The sequence below is a fragment of the Acartia tonsa genome, chromosome 9 (assembly GCF_053477335.1).
Source record: "Acartia tonsa isolate MP-2025a chromosome 9, ASM5347733v1, whole genome shotgun sequence".
Lineage (NCBI taxonomy): Eukaryota > Metazoa > Arthropoda > Copepoda > Calanoida > Acartiidae > Acartia > Acartia tonsa.
In genome coordinates, this window is record NC_137268.1 from 3,204,186 (window position 1) to 3,222,078 (window position 17,893).

Below are 17,893 nucleotides of genomic sequence, written 5' to 3' on the forward strand. Positions count from 1 at the left end.
CCTGGGTAACAAAACTTTTATTATTCCTTGTCCTTAATGCGACGCTATAAATGATTTTTCAGTATGGCTGAAGCCACGCGGGAATAAAAGTTTTTTCTCGTGTCATAGATGAAACACTTTTTATGTAGATTTTCAAATTATTTTCTTTTTTCCTTTTTTTTCAAACGTTATAAACACTATAACAGCCTAAAAAAAGTATAAAATTTAAAAATGTTGATCCTAATGTATGAGTAGAATGATGTCTGTCCGTCTGTCTGTCTGTCTGTCTGTCTGTCTGTCTGTCTGTCTGTCTGTCTGTCCGTCTGTCTGTCCGTCTGTCTGTCTGTCCGTCTGTCCGTCTGTCCGTCTGTCCGTCTGTCCGTCTGTCCGTCTGTCCGTCTGTCCGTCTGTCCGTCTGTCCGTCTGTCCGTCTGTCCGTCTGTCCGTCTGTCCGTCTGTCTGTCTGTCTGTCCGTCTGTCTGTCCGTCTGTCTATCCGTCTGTCTGTCTGTCCGCCTGAAGCTTAAAATCTCAGTAACTGCTGAACCGTTTGTGATCTACTCTACAGGGCAAATAGTAAGGTTTTTAATCACTGATACAGCTTATTGTATGTAAGTCCAAGTTGGTTTATATATATATTAGGAGGGTATATTAACCCTCATAAAAAAATTATCCCCTTAAAAAACAAATTAATAAATCAATTTATTTTTCTTATTTATTTTTATTTATAGAATCAATTATTTTACGCCTTATATATCCCAAGATCCTACTGTTTATTAATTTAATCTGTTTATTTAGGTAGTGCCAGCTTTACATCCAGTTGGTTTCACAAAAACTAAGATTCCTAAAAAGATTTATGCTAGGATTTTAACAGCCAGGTATAGTCACATTTTCATCTATCTATCCATCTTTTTGTTATACTATCTTTATAAACCAGAGCTGGATCTTTAAATCATTTTAGTGGTGAGCCAGATCGGGGTAAGCCGAATTTCAGCCAATCACAGCGCGGCATTTCATAAAATGCTGTGCTCTCATTGGTGGAAAGTTGGCTCCCCCCGATCTGGCTCACCACTAAAATGATTTAAAGATCCAGCTCTGTATATTATTTAAGGATAAGACATTGGGCGATTCGTCGAATTTTTAAAATGGCTTTTTATAGGTTATTTTAGGTTAGGTTAGGTTATATTTAGTTAGGTGATTGCTCCACAGGGTTAGGTAATTGGCCCCGCAGGGTTAGAGCCCCCCGCAGGTGCTAGAAATAGGGGAAAAGCTACTTTGAAAAATACGAAGAATCGCCTCATAAGGTGCGATGTTACGAAAGGGTCTATACCCGAATTATTGGTTTAAAACATCAGACACACTACTAGCGTTACCAACCAATCAAAAATTATTAAAGTTTTTAGGTCAACAAATAAGAATTATTTATAATGATTATAATTTACAGTCCAATGACATGTCCCTTCCCTCCCTGAAATTTATCCTTATTTGTCTTTATCTATTAACCCGAGGTAGATTCCTAAAAAATTTTTGGCTCACTGCACTGCCTCACTATACTTAGTGAGGCTCGCTAAAATTTGCGTGAAAATCCTCCAAAATCGAATGAAATCTACAAAAATTAAACAAAATCTTATGTTGATAACCCTTTTATCATTTTATTTACTTTTTGTAGATTTTTATGCTATTTTGGAGGATTTTTCACAAAAACTTTTAGCGAGTCCCACTAATTTTACTGAGGCATTGAGCTAAACAGTTTTTTTGTTAAGAATCCACCTCTGTTGTCTTCACTAGAGCAAAGACTACAATGAAAATTTTGAATTTCATACGATTTTTTTTTCGTTTGTGTGCTTTTCCACAAACTGCCTGTCGAACACTAAACCCTCCTCCTTATTTTTTTAATAAATTGAAAATTTTATGAGGTTATTTTTTTCTATGCCTAACCAGCAAACTTCGGGGGGCCTTAAATCAGTCCTGATATTATCCGATGGACTAAATCTAACCCTTCAAGACTACCCCTCCCCTTTTTTTTATTTTAATTTTATCTAAAAAAATAAGAGGGATAAAAATGAGAAGTTGGGTGATTGAAGCAAAACGCCGTTTTTACTTTGATATTTATTTTGTATCTACATAATTGTAGGCTTTGTCTATTTTCAAACATTCTAAGAAAAATGTAAATTTTTGTAGGAAGAAAATGAAAAAAGAATTTGAGGTGGAGAGTTGTGATTTGGGTAAGATTTTTTTTTTATTTTGAATTTCTACTACAAAAATTTACTGTAAAGGAGATCCAGCTAATCTTTTGGTACAGACAGACTGAAAGACAACCTGCTATTTTTAAAAGCGAAACTTTTCTATAATCAGGGTCGGTCCGTCCGTCCGTAGTCTGTAACGGATAGCTTTTTTCGTTAATTTAAGCATGTTAGAATTGTCCTATCGATTTCAAACTTTGCATGGTGATTCCTGTAGTAGTTAGAAAGCGTTAGAAAGCGTAGCAACTCCATAATTATTGCCACAATGTACTTACGTCCATTTTAAACATGTTGATTTTTTAACTTTTTTAAAAACAAATTTTTATGTGATCTAATTATCCGATTGATCTAATTTTTGGTATACTGATTCCTGGGACAACAAAGTACAATATTATAAGCGAAACAACTCTATAATCAAGTCCTAAAAATATAAGTATGTCCATTAACATTATTCTGTATCAAGCAGTTTTTCAACAAATTAACTTACAATTTTGCTTTGACTCTTATACATTTATATTCTGATTATTCAGTTCTGACACTATATAAGTAATATTGTCCGTTTGTCCTACCGTTTCAGATCTTCGCTTTTATGAATGTTGTCATCCTTGTTGGTTTACCTTTATTCTTCCATTTCCAGGTATGCAGAATTGTGCCAGAATTTTGTATAGCAATATCAGTCAGGTACAATGTTTATATTTGTTGATATTCTACATGTGGCTGGTTAACCATTGATATACCCTTCCCAGGGACGTCAAGCTTTTATTTGGGGTGTGGGTGGGGGGTAAATAAGGGTTTTCAAAGGTTTGAGGGGGAAAAACAACGTTCTACCTCCTACCTTATACGTTAATGCTTTCCTCCTTTTTCAAATTCCGAAAATTTAAAAAATAATTTAACTACCAAAATGATTAAGTAGGGCTCGGAAGCCGCGAGTCAGCTGGCTGAAACGTCAGAAAAAAAATCAATCTTTTACAATTTTAAAATCAGCTGAAAGTCTAATCCTTACCCAAATATGGCAATCCCATTTTTTTGATTTAAAGCATCTAAAGTGGTTTAATTGGGGGGGGGGGGGGATGGGACACCCCCAACCCTCCCAAAAACAAAAAACAAAAAAAACATTTTTTTAAAAGAATTTACTGAAGATTTCCTTGGTCCTTTTACGAATTTCGCCTTAATTTTTTTTTAAATCACCTCTTGAGGCAAAGCCCCTAGAGGCTAGTATGAATTTTATAATAATAATAAAGGTGGTATTGGCTATTAATTATTAAACTTTGTATAGCAGCATTTCCCTTTGTGGTTATAACTTCTTACCATTTCTTCAAGGCCATAATTTCCTAATTAGTTTATTTGAACCGTCTATATGGTAGTTTAAAGAAAAACTCGCAGTATTAGACTTTTATGGCTATTTTAGGGGTTTTCTTTCCCACTCCCCCTCTCCTCATCCCTCTTTTTTGTGACGTCATTGAGGGACTTTCTTCATCTTCTACATTTGCCTATAGTCGCAATGAATCTTGATTTCAAGTCGTTGTAAGTAACTAGTAACTGCACCCCTATCTGCATTCAAGAGGGAGAGAAGGGTAGAAAAATAGCTTAGAACCATCACAAAGTAAGTCTAAAAATAATATAGCCTTTTACCAACCCGAATCCTATGTGAAGCGTTCTTGAAAAGAAGAACTCAATCAGTTCAGGGGTAGAATTCTTAAGCTTAAGAAAGAAAACCTTACTAGATATTACCTAGGTTGGATATAATGGGAAGATATTTTTCAAATAAAAAGGTAAACGTTTTCATCTAAACTAATTTTGTTATCTTTGAGAGTTTGCTAAAACACAGGGACTGCTATTCAGCCAATAATTCCATTTGAAATTGCCGAAAATTAAATATTTTGTCTGAGTAAAGTTGGATTAAAACTTGTTTTTTTTGTGTAATTGAAAGGAAAGTTGGTAAGAAGGGGAGAAAAAAAGGAAAGGGGTTGAGGGGATATTTTCACTTAGAATAGTTTGTCAGAATCACATCCCCTTTTCCTAAATTTACTTACCGGCCAGATAGATCCACAATGATGATAAACAAATTACCCCTTTTGTAGATCAAAATCATTGGTTCAAAAGGTCGGACAATGCTAGAACCAACCAATCATGATTAAATCAAAATACTCAAAGTTTGTAAGTCAACGAATGAATGATCGTGACAATATAACTTTGGGTACCAAACTCCCTCTTTTTCATTCCCTTTGGGAATGAGTTATTTAATCAAACAAAATTTAGCATAAATGAATATTTAAATCCCAAGGTAATAAATGACCGAGCGTTTTTTGCAACAAATGATAATTTTATGTAGTTACATAAACAGTGTAAAAGTGGGTCCAAGTAACCTTAGATGGAAATATATAAATGGCAGGAATATATTCCCCCTACTAATATACAATGCAATCTTACCTTTATATGCACAATTGTTTGTAGTGTAGCCACTCTATAATCATCTTTTAACAATACAAATAGTTGTATGAGTAAAACATGATTTAATAAATGGCCTTGTAAATCCTTTTTTTTATAAAGTAGTAAGGGTTTTTCTTTAAAGCTTAAGATCTTAAAAATAATTAGCCGATAATGTTCTTAGATTTATGTATGTTTTACACAAGTAGTTTTATGCTATTATATTTTTAGATTGAATTCTTAGGGTGGTTTTAATCTATTTTTCTGCCTACTCTCTGCCCTATCGAATACAGAGCCCCAAGGTGCTAGGGGCGCTTGAATTATATAAACTATAAATGATCGATTATTTTTTTCTGCGCAAAAATTTCAAAATGATATTCTTGTTAATATTTATAAGAGGGAGTTAATCAAACGCTTTTGTTAGGTCACGAAATAAAAGTATCAACAAACATTAAATGTTAAATGTTATCTATCTACCTATCTACTTATAAACAAATACAATAAATAATATATTTATTTAATTTATTAACATTTAACATAAATCACAAAAAGGAATAAATGATAAAAATAAGTTTCAAAGCAACCAGTACCTTTAATTATTAATGGGTTGCATTTAAATCTAGTGCAGTTCAAAGTATAATGTTCCTAGGATCGATTATTTTGAAAATATATCATCTTTAAATGCTGATAGCTGCCAAAAAGCATTCATGTGCGCTGCGAAAAAATTGTGCATTTTTAAATAATTGCTATTCCCGTTTAACTGCTTAAAATAGTTTAATTTTTTGCAAGCCGTTTGGCCGCTAATAACCTTTAAAGTTTATAGATTTTTTGAGAAAATCTATGCCAAGAACATTTACCGTGAACTGCGCTAGATCCTCTCTTTTATTGGATAATTTACTGTACTATAGCCATAAAAGAACCTTTATGATGTACTATCTTATGCATGAGTTAATCATAAAACTTAAAAATTCATGAAAATCTGCAGTAAAGCATAGTGGTAGTGGTTGTTAATAAGATTATAGAATATCTAAAACTTAGTAAGTCCGTCTCTCTCATTTTCTTTTATTGCCAAATTCAAGTTGTATAAACCTCTAAAACTTTGATTTTTATCTTTGCCGATTCCCTTGCACAAATCTAATCTTGCATTTGAGTTATTCAAATCGATTTATCACTTTGCATCATATTTCATGTATTCAAATAACGTGATACTCACAGCTGGCTATTATAACGATACCCCCCATCCACGTCCTTTCCCACACCCCCGCTCCTCATACTGGATTAACAAACTAACCAATAAATAAGGTCCATATTAGCAACCCTAAATTGACGAAAAATTTCCCCTTTCAATATATCCACGTATTCTATACCCATTGTTATTTGTCTTTATTCGTTTTATAGAAATCTATATAATTTTGTAAACAATAGATTTGTTATGATTTCTATCGAGTTTGATTATTCAGCTTAACAGGAACGTCCAAGCCTTTTTATTTTGAAGGGGGTAAAATGAGGGGTTTCTAAAGTAAGAGGGGGTAATTAAATGTAGTTTTTAATAAATTATTTGTTGGGGGGGATGAGGGGTTTCGAAGTTTGATGTGGTAAACACACTTGGACGTCTATGCAGCTTAACACAAAACAAATGTAGACAATTGTTCTTGTTTAACGTTTTTATTCCACTAGAGAATGAGTTAAATTTATTATGAATATATGTATCATAAATTTGTTAATCTAATAAATCAAATTTTCTACATATATCTTTAGTCTTAGAACAAAGCTTTGTTAGAAATTATTTATAAGTTTCTTGAAATTTAAAAGCAATATTTTATTTTTGAATCAAAAAGACATTTACCTACCGGATGAAAGTTAAAAGTGCAATCAAATTGTTTTTTGTTTATTTTGTAGTGACTCAACCGTATTTATGTTTTCCACAACAACCCAATACAAAATCAGTATTGGGTGTACAAGGTTACATATAGCTCGTGCATCCTCTATTCTTTTACTCTAATATGACCACAAAGTTTATAAGAAAAATTCAACAACATTAAAACCTAACAGATAAGAGTATTTGTTCTATTAAAGAACATTTATACGAGACCTCTGTAGACAATAAAATGAACTAAATTGTCAGGAATGTCACATGGTCAGTGCAGAAAACTATTGGTACGCGGATCTGGGAAAACAAACTAAAAGCAGGTAATACACGCGTGGCTTGCATAAATGCGTAATTTATCCGTTTGGAAACTGAAGAACAACATGATGTTAATAAAAATGGCTAGGTAGAAGGGGCCATAGGACTAAAAAGCATACTGGTTTTCAAAGTTTTATCAACTCGTTATCTCATTCGTTGGGTTAAAAACTGCTTTACTTAGACTCCTTATTAATTTTTTGTTTGTTGGTCCAAACTTAAAGTGTTCAAACTTTTTTACTAATACTTAAATCTACAGATAAAGTATTTTATGTATAACTAGCGGCTACGCCCCCTAGAGGCCTCTAGAGGCACTTTAAATGTTCTTTTTGTTCCAGTCTCTACCGATGTTGCGTTCAAGTCTCTCAATTATTTTTTTTTTAAATTAGATTTTTCATGATTTCTCATGGGAGGGTGGTGGTACCCTCCCCAAAAATAGTTATAAACCTTCTCGGGACCTATGAGAAGATACCCTGTTAGGGAGAACCCGATCGGCACAGCGGTTAGCGAGATACTTCGGTACAAACACACAGACACAAAAAACATCCTGTTACTTTGGTATATGGATTATTATTTAGGATGTAGAACAATTTAGCATCTATTGTCTTATCCCTTAAGATCCCTGAATCGCGACCCGTCATTTCTAATAACTACTTGTTGTTACTTTTTTAGTGTTTTTGAAGAACTCCGACCATTAGCTGAAAAATGGATCAATAACAAGTAAGACATAATCAGGGCTCGGCAGCCGCGCGTCAACCGCGACTAAGACTCAAATTTAAACCCTTCTCGATGCTTCAAGATTTCCAGCTGATTTAAATGTGTAAAAGGTTTATTACCCTGAGCCTTACTAACGTGTTACGCGCGGCTGCCGAGCCCTGGAAATTATTACTAGCATTATTTTAAAAATATTAGTACGTTTGTTTATTCTATTATGACAGATTTTGTTGAAATAGTAACATTTAAACATATCTTTCTCGTATTCATTCGAATCCGGTGGATAGGAACCGGTTCTCATCCATACGAAAAAACTATGTCTAGCATCGTATTATATCCAGTTTTCTACGAATATAGAAATGTACAATCATAAGATTAAAACCAGTTTTTTTAGCCGGTGCCTTCGGCACCACGGGGCTAAAAAAAACTAGTTTTAATCTTATAATTGTACATTCTATATCCGCGGAAAGCCGTTTATAATACGATACGAGAAATAACTATTATGTACTTTTAGATTTGTTTTTTTTTTGTTTATGCACATGAATATCCTTGATTCTCATAATCAAAATCTCGATAATTTTTTTTGAAAATAATAAACAATTCTTATCTAAAATCAGTACAATATGTTGTAAAATGTTATCAAGATAAGTTTTTTTTCAACAAAAAAGGATTAATTCACTGAAATTTTTTTGAAGATGAAAAAAAATGAAAAGTTATTTATTGCATCGTATTATAGACATTTAAGAATGGATGATAAGATTAATAAGTATTCGTGGGACATTATCTGTAATACGATGCTATACATGATTTTTAGGTATAAATGAGAACCGGATCTAGTTCAGCGGATATTATTCGGTTTGAAGCCATACTGAAAAATCTAATTTGATTTTTTGTATGTTTGTCCATGCATTATAGAGATTAGATAGTAAATTTATATTTTAAGGATTGAGCTGTTAGGAACATCAGTTTATGGAATCAGAAAATATACAAGGTGAAACCATTGTTTTTTTAAAGTAATACAAAATATTTGGTGCTTTTCCCAAAAGAGCCTGTCGACCATTGAACCCTACCCCCCACCCCCTTATTTCAAAATAAATTAAAAATGAAAGGTGTAGTTTTTCCTATACCTTACCCCTGAGGTGCCATAGCCCTTCAGGGCTTACCATTACCAAATATAGCCTAACTTAACCTGACCAAAAGAAAAAAAAAGCAATTACAAAGTAATTTTACATAATTGCATAAACTTAAGACTATCAGGACGTGTTAAAGGCCTCCACGCTTCTGGCAAATCTGTATGCACGTTTCTCAAAACTATTGAGATGATGTGAATAACTCGTGTGATTATTATTTATAATACTTTTTTTTCAGGGGAGCTTGGTTGATGTCCCATTTGGACCATCTGAAAACCCATGTGGTGTCTGCTATACTAAATATTGCACAGGTAGGTTATTCAAATACTTTAGTCTTAAAGTCTTATATTGAGTAGCTTTACCCTCGGCCAAGGACGTCCAAGCTTTTTTAATTTGGGTATGGGGGGGGGAGTAAAAAATTGAAGTAAAAAATGGGGGGGGGGGTAAAAAAAAAAAAAGTACTTTCCTGTACATGACTAAATATTTTGCCTACTAAGCGATGAACCGAATGTGTACAGTGTTTTCGCGGTGTTTCCTCATCCTATCTCAAAATTTACCACTAGCTAAAAAAGCTTCAAACTTCAAAAAAAAATCAAATTTAGATTTCTTTTTAGTTATAAGTTAATATTGCACGGTTGGACCCTCAGATGTCAAAACTTTATTTTAGTGTTTGGCCAAAATGACTTTGCAATTGTATCTGTAAGTACGTCTAATAACACCCTTTGCTATTTTTAAAATCCTAGAAAATTTTTTTTGCAAGAAAATTGCATAAATTCGCAACCTTTTTTAGAACCACTACATAACTCGAGTTTTAAAACTTTTTATATAAAATCCTTTTTACAAAAAATATCAATAATTACTTTAAATTAAACCTGAAAGAAAAAAAATCTCATTACACGTGTTAATTTGCATGTTTTAGGTCTTTTTTTGAGGAAAGTATAACTTCCACATTTTTGACAATAATTATATTTTTTTAACATTTCAAAGTAAAATATAATAAAACTTAAACGATTTTTCTTGAATTATCAGTTGAAAATTTCATCAAACATGCAATTTAAGTGATGAAAATTTAATAAAATCATTTTTTGAATGTTTAGAATTACCAATTTTCTACATTTAAAACAAAATGTTAACAAAATTTAAAAACATTTTAACATATAACTTCAAAAATCAATAACATTTTATAAAAAGATGTTTCAAAAAATAAATCATTAAAAGGTATTAAAATGCATTTCAAATTACTTAAAATTAAAACGAGAACATCTTTTTACAATGTATTCTGTGTAATAGAGTTTAAATGACATGATTAGTGAATGAAATATTTCCTAAACTCATTAAGCCTTTTTGTGACTATATTAAAAATAATTTATTTTGTTTTATAGTGTTTTTTTATTCAAATATTTGACAAAATTTTCCCTACGTCAATAAAATAAAGTCAGTTTTTTACTGTTTCCAGGTTTTTCTTTATAATTATAACAATTAAATATAATATAAATCTTCATTATCTTTTATTTGAATTACCATACACATTAAAATGTAAAGTATAAGCTAGAATAGCACTTTTTTTAACGAATATTTTAATGACATTATATCAAAATAATTCCTCTTAAATATCACACAACATATGATTGGGAAGTATAGCCATTTCTTGGAGGTATAATATTTACAAAAATACCATTAATTCTGTTTTTATCAGAAGTTAAAAAAATTGAACAATTCTAAAACAATGGTTGGCTGTCTAGATATTTAGTACACTAAGACTACGGCTCTGTTCTATTGAAATAACGTTGCAAAAAGAGGGGTTCTGAAAGTAATCTACCTAATTATTTTTAAAGAACCAACAAGTACTGTCAGTATCTTTTTTCTTGTAATCTAGCAGACAATCAAATCATAACACAATTTTCATGATAAAATATTCAGGTTTCTACTTCACATTTTAAAAAATATACTGATCAATAAAATGATCAAAATTTTACTTTGTACTAATTGGAAAAATATGTTGTAATTCTTATTTTAAAGTTACATTTTTATCCCTGACAAAATCATAGACGACTTTTAAAGGCATCTTATCTAAACTTTTTGAAGAAAAACTTAAAAACGTTAATTAAGTATTAAAACTATTTTCTTCGATTTTTCTGAAGTTATTATCGCATTCTATGGGTTTTTTATTATCATTTACTTATATCGAAAGTGCCAAACATTGTACCCTAACTTATTCATTTAATAAAAAACCAAGCGTGATTGAGAAACTGTGTACACATTCGGAATTTCAATTTCAGTTCACCTACTAAACTACTATGAATTATGTCTATTATATTAGGTTGGGGTTAATGTTTCATACTCTCTTACAAAGTCACAAAAATTAAAAGTCAGCTATTACAAATTTAAAGTTCATTTTTATGTACTTTACGATTTTAAAAATCAGCTGGAAGTATAAACCTGACCCCAAAGACGTCCTGGGGGGGAGGTAATGGGGCGATTACCCCCCCCCCCCTCAAAACGATTTAAATTTTACCACCCCCCCCCCCCCCAAAAAAAAAAAGCTTGGACGTCTATGCCTGACCCAAATATGGCAATCCCTAAAAGCATTCAAACAGGTGTTAATTAAAGCTTAGCCGCGGCAGCTGAGCTCTAACATTTTAAAAGCGAAGCTTTTCTACAATTAGGGTCGGTCCGTCCGTCCGTCCGTCTGTAAAGGAGAGCTTTTTTCGTTAATTTAGTCATGTTAGAATTTTCGTCAAATTACTAATCAATGTTGAAAATTATTTTAATATTTTCTGCAGCTTAATATGATAATATTTCTATTTAACATGGTTAACATGCAAGAAAATGATTCCTAAACCAGGAAAGGAGGGGATATTGGACTGTTTAGTCTCCAAAGTTTTAGAATATCGTTTACTTATTCGTTGGCTAAACAACTTTGGGGACTTTTTTTGAATTTTGATTGGTTGGCTCATTATTTTCTTTGTTCAAACATTTCAACCACTTATTGTAATCTACAGAAATTTTGTGTATCATCATGTGGGATGTACATTGTACATCAATTTATCGGCCATTGTCTCATCCCTTTAGAACCATGTTCTTAAACAATAATGTAATGGATATTTCAGGGAAAGGTTTATAGAAGATTAAATAATTGTGCTACAAAAATTTACCCCTATCATTTTGTCGCTTTTAAAAAATTAAGCTTTTCTATAATTAGGGACGGTCCGAATGATTAGACGTATGTACCTAACGAATACATCTTATTGTTAAAATAGACATTTTATAATTGTCCTATCGATTTCAAACTTTGCATGATGATTCCAGTAACAATTTAGAAAGTGTAGCATCTCTATAACCCATACCAGAATGACCGTACGTCCATTTAAAACATTTTAACCTGTATTGACAACAATATTTGTATAATATTTTTGACACCCTTTAAATGTAATGTCCGTTTGTCTAACCGTCTGAGTTTAGAGCTTTGCTTTGACGGTTGTTTTCATCCTTGTTTTTTTGTAGGATATGATATTGTAATATTTTTTTTTATATTTTATTTTGTACTATGCTAAATTTAACCTTGCATATGACCTATAAGATATCACGTAATGTTTCTATTAAAAGAATGATTAAAAAAAAAATCTACTAATATTTATCTACGACTTACAATTGAACTATATTTCATACATGAAAATTAACAATTACAAAACAAGGATGACAAACGCCATATGAGCATTGGGCAAAGTTATTTCCCCGCCGTATTTTTGTGTTGAATATTCTTAATCATATATGTCGACTAAATAACATTAAATAATGATTTTCTTTTTAATTGAACAATAAATAGATGTATACCTCAGACAACTACCTCCTTTGTCTGCTAGCAAATTGTTTTCTGCTCTTTTGTATTTAAATTTCAAGTTATTTTATTTTAATAATTGAACCATATATTTTATTGGCAGTTTGATTATTACTAAATCAACTAGGTAATGTGAGAAGCTCCAACCCTGCGGGTCTTTTCTAAATATTTTTATCAACGAAACGTAACCTAAGCTAATTTGAATAGTAGGTAAAAACAAATGGACTATTAGACTCTTAAGACGTACCTAAAAACATTTACTATTGAAATGTTTTGCTCTTTAAAGTCACGTAGTAACTTAACCTTTGTTTGTACATTCTAATAATAGTTTTATTTTATTTTAATCTCGTACATACCTTATTTAAGACTAGCGGTTTCGCCCCTAGTCCCTAGAATCTTTGGCCAAAGAAGTATAATTACATCTTTAATTACCTACCCAGCGGAAAAAAATGCGAATGGATCACTATACCCAGCGAAAAAAAATGCGAACGAATCGCAAATTTCCGCGAAAAAATGGCAAATTTCAGTGGTTACCGAGATCTTAGGGATGGACGAACAGACAGACAGACATCAAGCTACTTTGTATTATAGATACTTAAGAATTGCTAAATTGATATAAAATAATAGCTATTTATCGCATCTTATTATAGACTGCTTTCCGCGGATATGAAAAGGAAAAATTTTAAGATAAAAACCAGTTTTTAACCTCGAGAAGTCGAGAAGAGAAAAAAATCTATGTTGATTATGTTTAGATAACCCCCGGGCTGTAAAATATTCAGAAAGTATGGTTAATGTTATTGGACTGTTAATTATACTGACACGTTCTCTCTTCTGTTGGGCAAAAATTATGGGTGGCTTTATTTAATATTGATTGGTTGCTACAAACCTAAAGTGTACAACCTTTTTTACCATAGTTATAATCAATAGAATGCATAAATTTTCATTCTGATAAGCGATGTACAAAATTTTATTTAGATTGGCTAATCCCTTCAAATAACATTTATATAAACTAATTCTTTTTTCAAGGATGTGAAAGAGGAATGGCCATTACAAATTTTCGACCACTCTGGTAAGATGCACGAGATTCTACTAGCCCCGGGAGATATGGTTTGGTAAGTTTATACAATTTGGTAGCACAGCTGCTCTATGTTTTTAGTTGTCTGTACGTCCAGCTGTACATTATTTAAATGCTATGTAGTTATGAAAAAGACTAAACTAGTACTAGCCCCTGAAGATATGGTTTGGTAAGTTTAAACAGTTTGGTAGCACAGCTGCTCTATGTTTTTAGTTGTCTGTACGTCCAGCTGACCGTCTTTACATTACCTAAATGCTAGCTATGAAAAATACATAAGAATAAACTAGCACTAGCCCCTGAAAATATGTTTGGTAAGTTTATACAATTTGGTAGCACAGCTGCTCTATGTTTTTAGTTGTCTGTACGTTCAGCTGTACATTACCAAAATGCTAGCTATGAAAAATACAATTGACTAAACTAGCACTAGCCCCTGAAGATATGTTTGGTAAGTTTATACAATTTGGTAGCACAGCTGCTCTATGCTTCAGTTGTCAGTTTGACCAGCTGACCATCTTTACATTACCAAAATGCTAGTAATGAAAAATAGACTAAACTAGCATTAGCCCTAGGAGATATTGTTGGTAAGTTTAGGCATTGTCATAACACAGCTTCTCTTACCAAGTTGCCCGTACATCATTTAATGTAAGTTAATAAAAATGCAGCCCCAGAAGACAAATTTTGAATATTTTAACATTTTATCATCCTTTAACATTCATATATACAATAAATAACATGCAAAAAAAGGCTTTTTTTTAGGTATGAATCTGCTAAGCTTATTCACGGACGAGTGAAAAAGTTGAATGGCAAATATTTTGAAAACATGTTTGTGCATTACATGCCTCGGTCTCTTAATTGGTATGATAGCGACCTAGGGTAAGTATTATCATTCTAAGTGGTGAAGCTTTCTTCAAGTATTACATAAAAGTCTGGTTTGCTTAATGTATATGTATGTCTGATTCAATAATAGTACAAAGGACCTGTATGCAAACAAAGCAAAATAGTTCAATGTAAACTAATTATTGTTAATTATATGGTCTATAAATTGGTAAAATTGCGACATATCGTAAGTATTTTCATTCAAAGTGGTGAACTTTAATGGTTCTTAGAGTGTTTATTACACAAATATCACAATAAAGTTTTTATCTATGAAATGATATTTTCTGGAGAAAAAAATTTTTAAACCAGCCACATCATAACAAATTAAGTTTATTTATACTCGTCTGCTATATTCAAAACTAAAAAGCGAGTTGATGCGCTAGTACCCTAAGTCAGTCAGAACCTACTAAATTGTTTCACATTCCCTTTAAGCCTGACATTTCAATAAAATAATTCTAGTGTATTCTATTTCAGATTAGGCACAGAACCTAAGAGTGTCATCAGTTTAGAAGATTTAGAAAAATCTGAACGAGATTTTAGGGTAATTATTCTAATAGTATAAAGATGTAAAAACAAGGATGACACATACAGCATGAAAGTTCTAAAATGAAATTTGGCATAAACGGACACACAAATTAGACAATGGAATCAAATCTTTGTGAAGCATAACATGACAGGCTGACATTGAGAATCATAGAGAAGTAGATGCTCAACTATTTTAGACATCTTAAAAAATCTTTCAAATACCTTCAATGAAAAGGAGATGATTGCTATTGCATTACCAATAGAACGACAGACAATTAAAAAGATGTGTTTGTCATTTTTTGACACCACCCGTGGCTTTTTTTTTTTTGGGGGGGGGGGTGTGGGGGTTGTAGACCCCTCTGTCAATGGTATAGAGGGGTTAACCCTAATGAGATTTATCCAAACCATTAAAATTCTGAAAGCTTCTGATTCAAAGATATTTTTATCTAGGAAACCAGACAGAATATGATAACAGAAATGGAAACAAATCAGAAACAACAAGAGGTAACAAAAAATAATATTTTTTACATTGCATTGTTATAGGAATTTTAGGGGCTCTTAGGCCAATATTTCAATATCTTCATAAATGGCTTAAACTGTTTTTAACCTATTTTTAAAACATATATCAAAAATATACTATGACACCAGTAGAATTTAACTGCAGAGCCTAAATTTAAATTAAGTCCCCAATAAACTTTTTTGAGGGGATTTAAAAATTAATTTTACTGTTGCTGTGGTCTTTTTTGATCAGAGCAAAAGGTCTTTTTTTTATTTGGGTAAAATTCGTAGCTTTTAGAGTGTTTTACTTCATATATATAGTATTCTGGTGTAGAGTAAAATTAGGCCTTTTGATTTCATCTAAATCAATTCATTAAAAACTTAATTCTTTACAATATATCAATGAATTAACTTTATTGTGCTTGTTTTCCATCACTTATTTAAAACACAAAAAAATTGGCTGTAAAGGGTTAAATAGTGAAAGATGACAACAAACGTTTACGCAATACAACAAATTTTTTTGTCACATATACAAATATGATAAAATATAAGATTATTCAAACTTATTTTTTTAAATATTTTTAAAAAGCATGTATCTTTTATGTGTATAGTTTTCATTCTTTTCATTTTAATTAAATAAAAATTATTTAACTTTATTGGAAATAAGTCACTTTGTGAAAACACTCTTTTTTGAATTGTAAAAAACTGAAATGAAACGAGACTTCTAATTGGTTCAGACTTCAGAATAATATGTTTTATTTTAATGTTAAATTTCTTCTATATAAATTATTGTTTTAGAAAAAAATTATTTGCATCGAACAGAGTAGAGTTTTTATTATTGTATTGATATAATCTGAATCACATCAAATTGTTCTGTAAGAAACAATTTAACAGTTAGGGAGTTGAATCAATTTTTATAGAAGCAGAAATATAATCTATGATTATGGTTTGGACCCTCTAAAACTGTAATCTACCCTTCCACTTTCTCCTCTCTTGGTGAAGATATCTTCAACGCCGATACGATTTTTGAAATATAAGATTCCACTTTTGTCTCTCTTGTTGAAGATATCTTCACCAAGAGAGGCAAAAGTGGAATCTTAAATTTCAAAAATTGTATCGGCGTTGAAGATATCTTCACCAAGAGAGGGGAAAGTGGAATCTTACATTTCAAAAATCGTATCGGCGTTGAAGATATCTTCACCAAGAGAAGGGAAAGTAGAATCTTACATTTCAAAAATCGTATCGGCGTTGAAGATATCTTCACCAAGAGAGGGGAAAGTGGAAAGGTAGATTACAGTTTTAGAGGGTCCAAACCATAATCATAGATTATATTTTTGCTTCTATAAAAATGGATTCAACTCCCTAACTGTTTAACCCCAAACTAAAAAATGCTTTTGCTTCCATCAAAATGATCACAGCAACAAATAAAATTGATTTTTAAATCCCCCCAAAAAAGTTTATTGGGGACTTAATTCAAATTTGGGCTCTGCAGTCTGATTCTACTGGTGTCAGAGTATATTTTTGATATATGATAAAAAATAGGTTAAAAACAGTTTAAACACATGACTTTTACAATAAGCATACAAAATTATGAATATAAAAGATACTAACATTTAAATTGTATATATGCAATGCAACTTAGAAAATGTTTTCGAGTATGGCTTCGAAACCGATTTTTATCCGCTAGATTAGAACGGGTTCTCAAACATACTAAATAATCATGTATAGCATCGTAATACAGACAATTTTCCACAAATATTGAAATAAAAATCATAATATCAATACCAGTTTTGTTAGACTAGGCTGCTGGCCTCTCGGTGCTAACAAAACTGGTTTTTATCTCATAATTTTTAAGTTTAATATCCGGGGAAAGCTGTCTATAATATGATGCGATAAATAACTATTATTCTATTCAAACTATAATTTATAATAAAATTACTCTAATTTCTCTATCTTTCTTTTATTTTATTTCTTCATATAAATAATTGATAAATGTTAAAACATGTATATATTATATAATCAATCACATATATACAAGAATGAGTTTTTGAAAAGTAGCTCAGAAATTTAATTTTTATTTAAATGGTTCAGATAGTGTGATTTTAAAGGATTTTAATATCTTTACTTCTTGTAAAAATGATTATTACTAAATCAAAATCAATTGTTGTCCAATACAGCTATTATTATTACTTGGGTGTTGCACCAGATTTTCATCAACTCTATTGAAGGGACACTCGCAGCTGGCTAAAATAATGGGCCTCCTTTATCCCAATCCTTCCCCTCCAAATGGATGAATGAACTGACCAATAAATGATATAAAAATCCTTATTGACACAAAATACAACAACATTCAAAAATCTTAAACACATTTTTAACTTTACCTTACAAAGAAAGACAAACATATAAA

The 17,893-nt window shown here is 31.4% G+C and overlaps 1 protein-coding gene across 1 annotated transcript in view; it reads left to right on the plus strand.

Moving 5' to 3' along the window:
* LOC145328021 (uncharacterized) overlaps positions 1-17,893 on the plus strand; it is a 38,900-nt gene that overhangs the window by 8,354 nt on the left and 12,653 nt on the right. Inside the window, exons 4-14 of the mRNA XM_080171567.1 lie at positions 777-856; positions 2,160-2,203; positions 2,859-2,902; positions 6,774-6,838; positions 7,503-7,550; positions 8,488-8,535; positions 8,913-8,985; positions 13,539-13,624; positions 14,344-14,460; positions 14,938-15,004; positions 15,439-15,492. Coding sequence (XP_080027693.1) covers positions 777-856; positions 2,160-2,203; positions 2,859-2,902; positions 6,774-6,838; positions 7,503-7,550; positions 8,488-8,535; positions 8,913-8,985; positions 13,539-13,624; positions 14,344-14,460; positions 14,938-15,004; positions 15,439-15,492 — 726 coding nt within the window. The remainder of the gene's footprint in view (positions 1-776; positions 857-2,159; positions 2,204-2,858; positions 2,903-6,773; positions 6,839-7,502; positions 7,551-8,487; positions 8,536-8,912; positions 8,986-13,538; positions 13,625-14,343; positions 14,461-14,937; positions 15,005-15,438; positions 15,493-17,893) is intronic.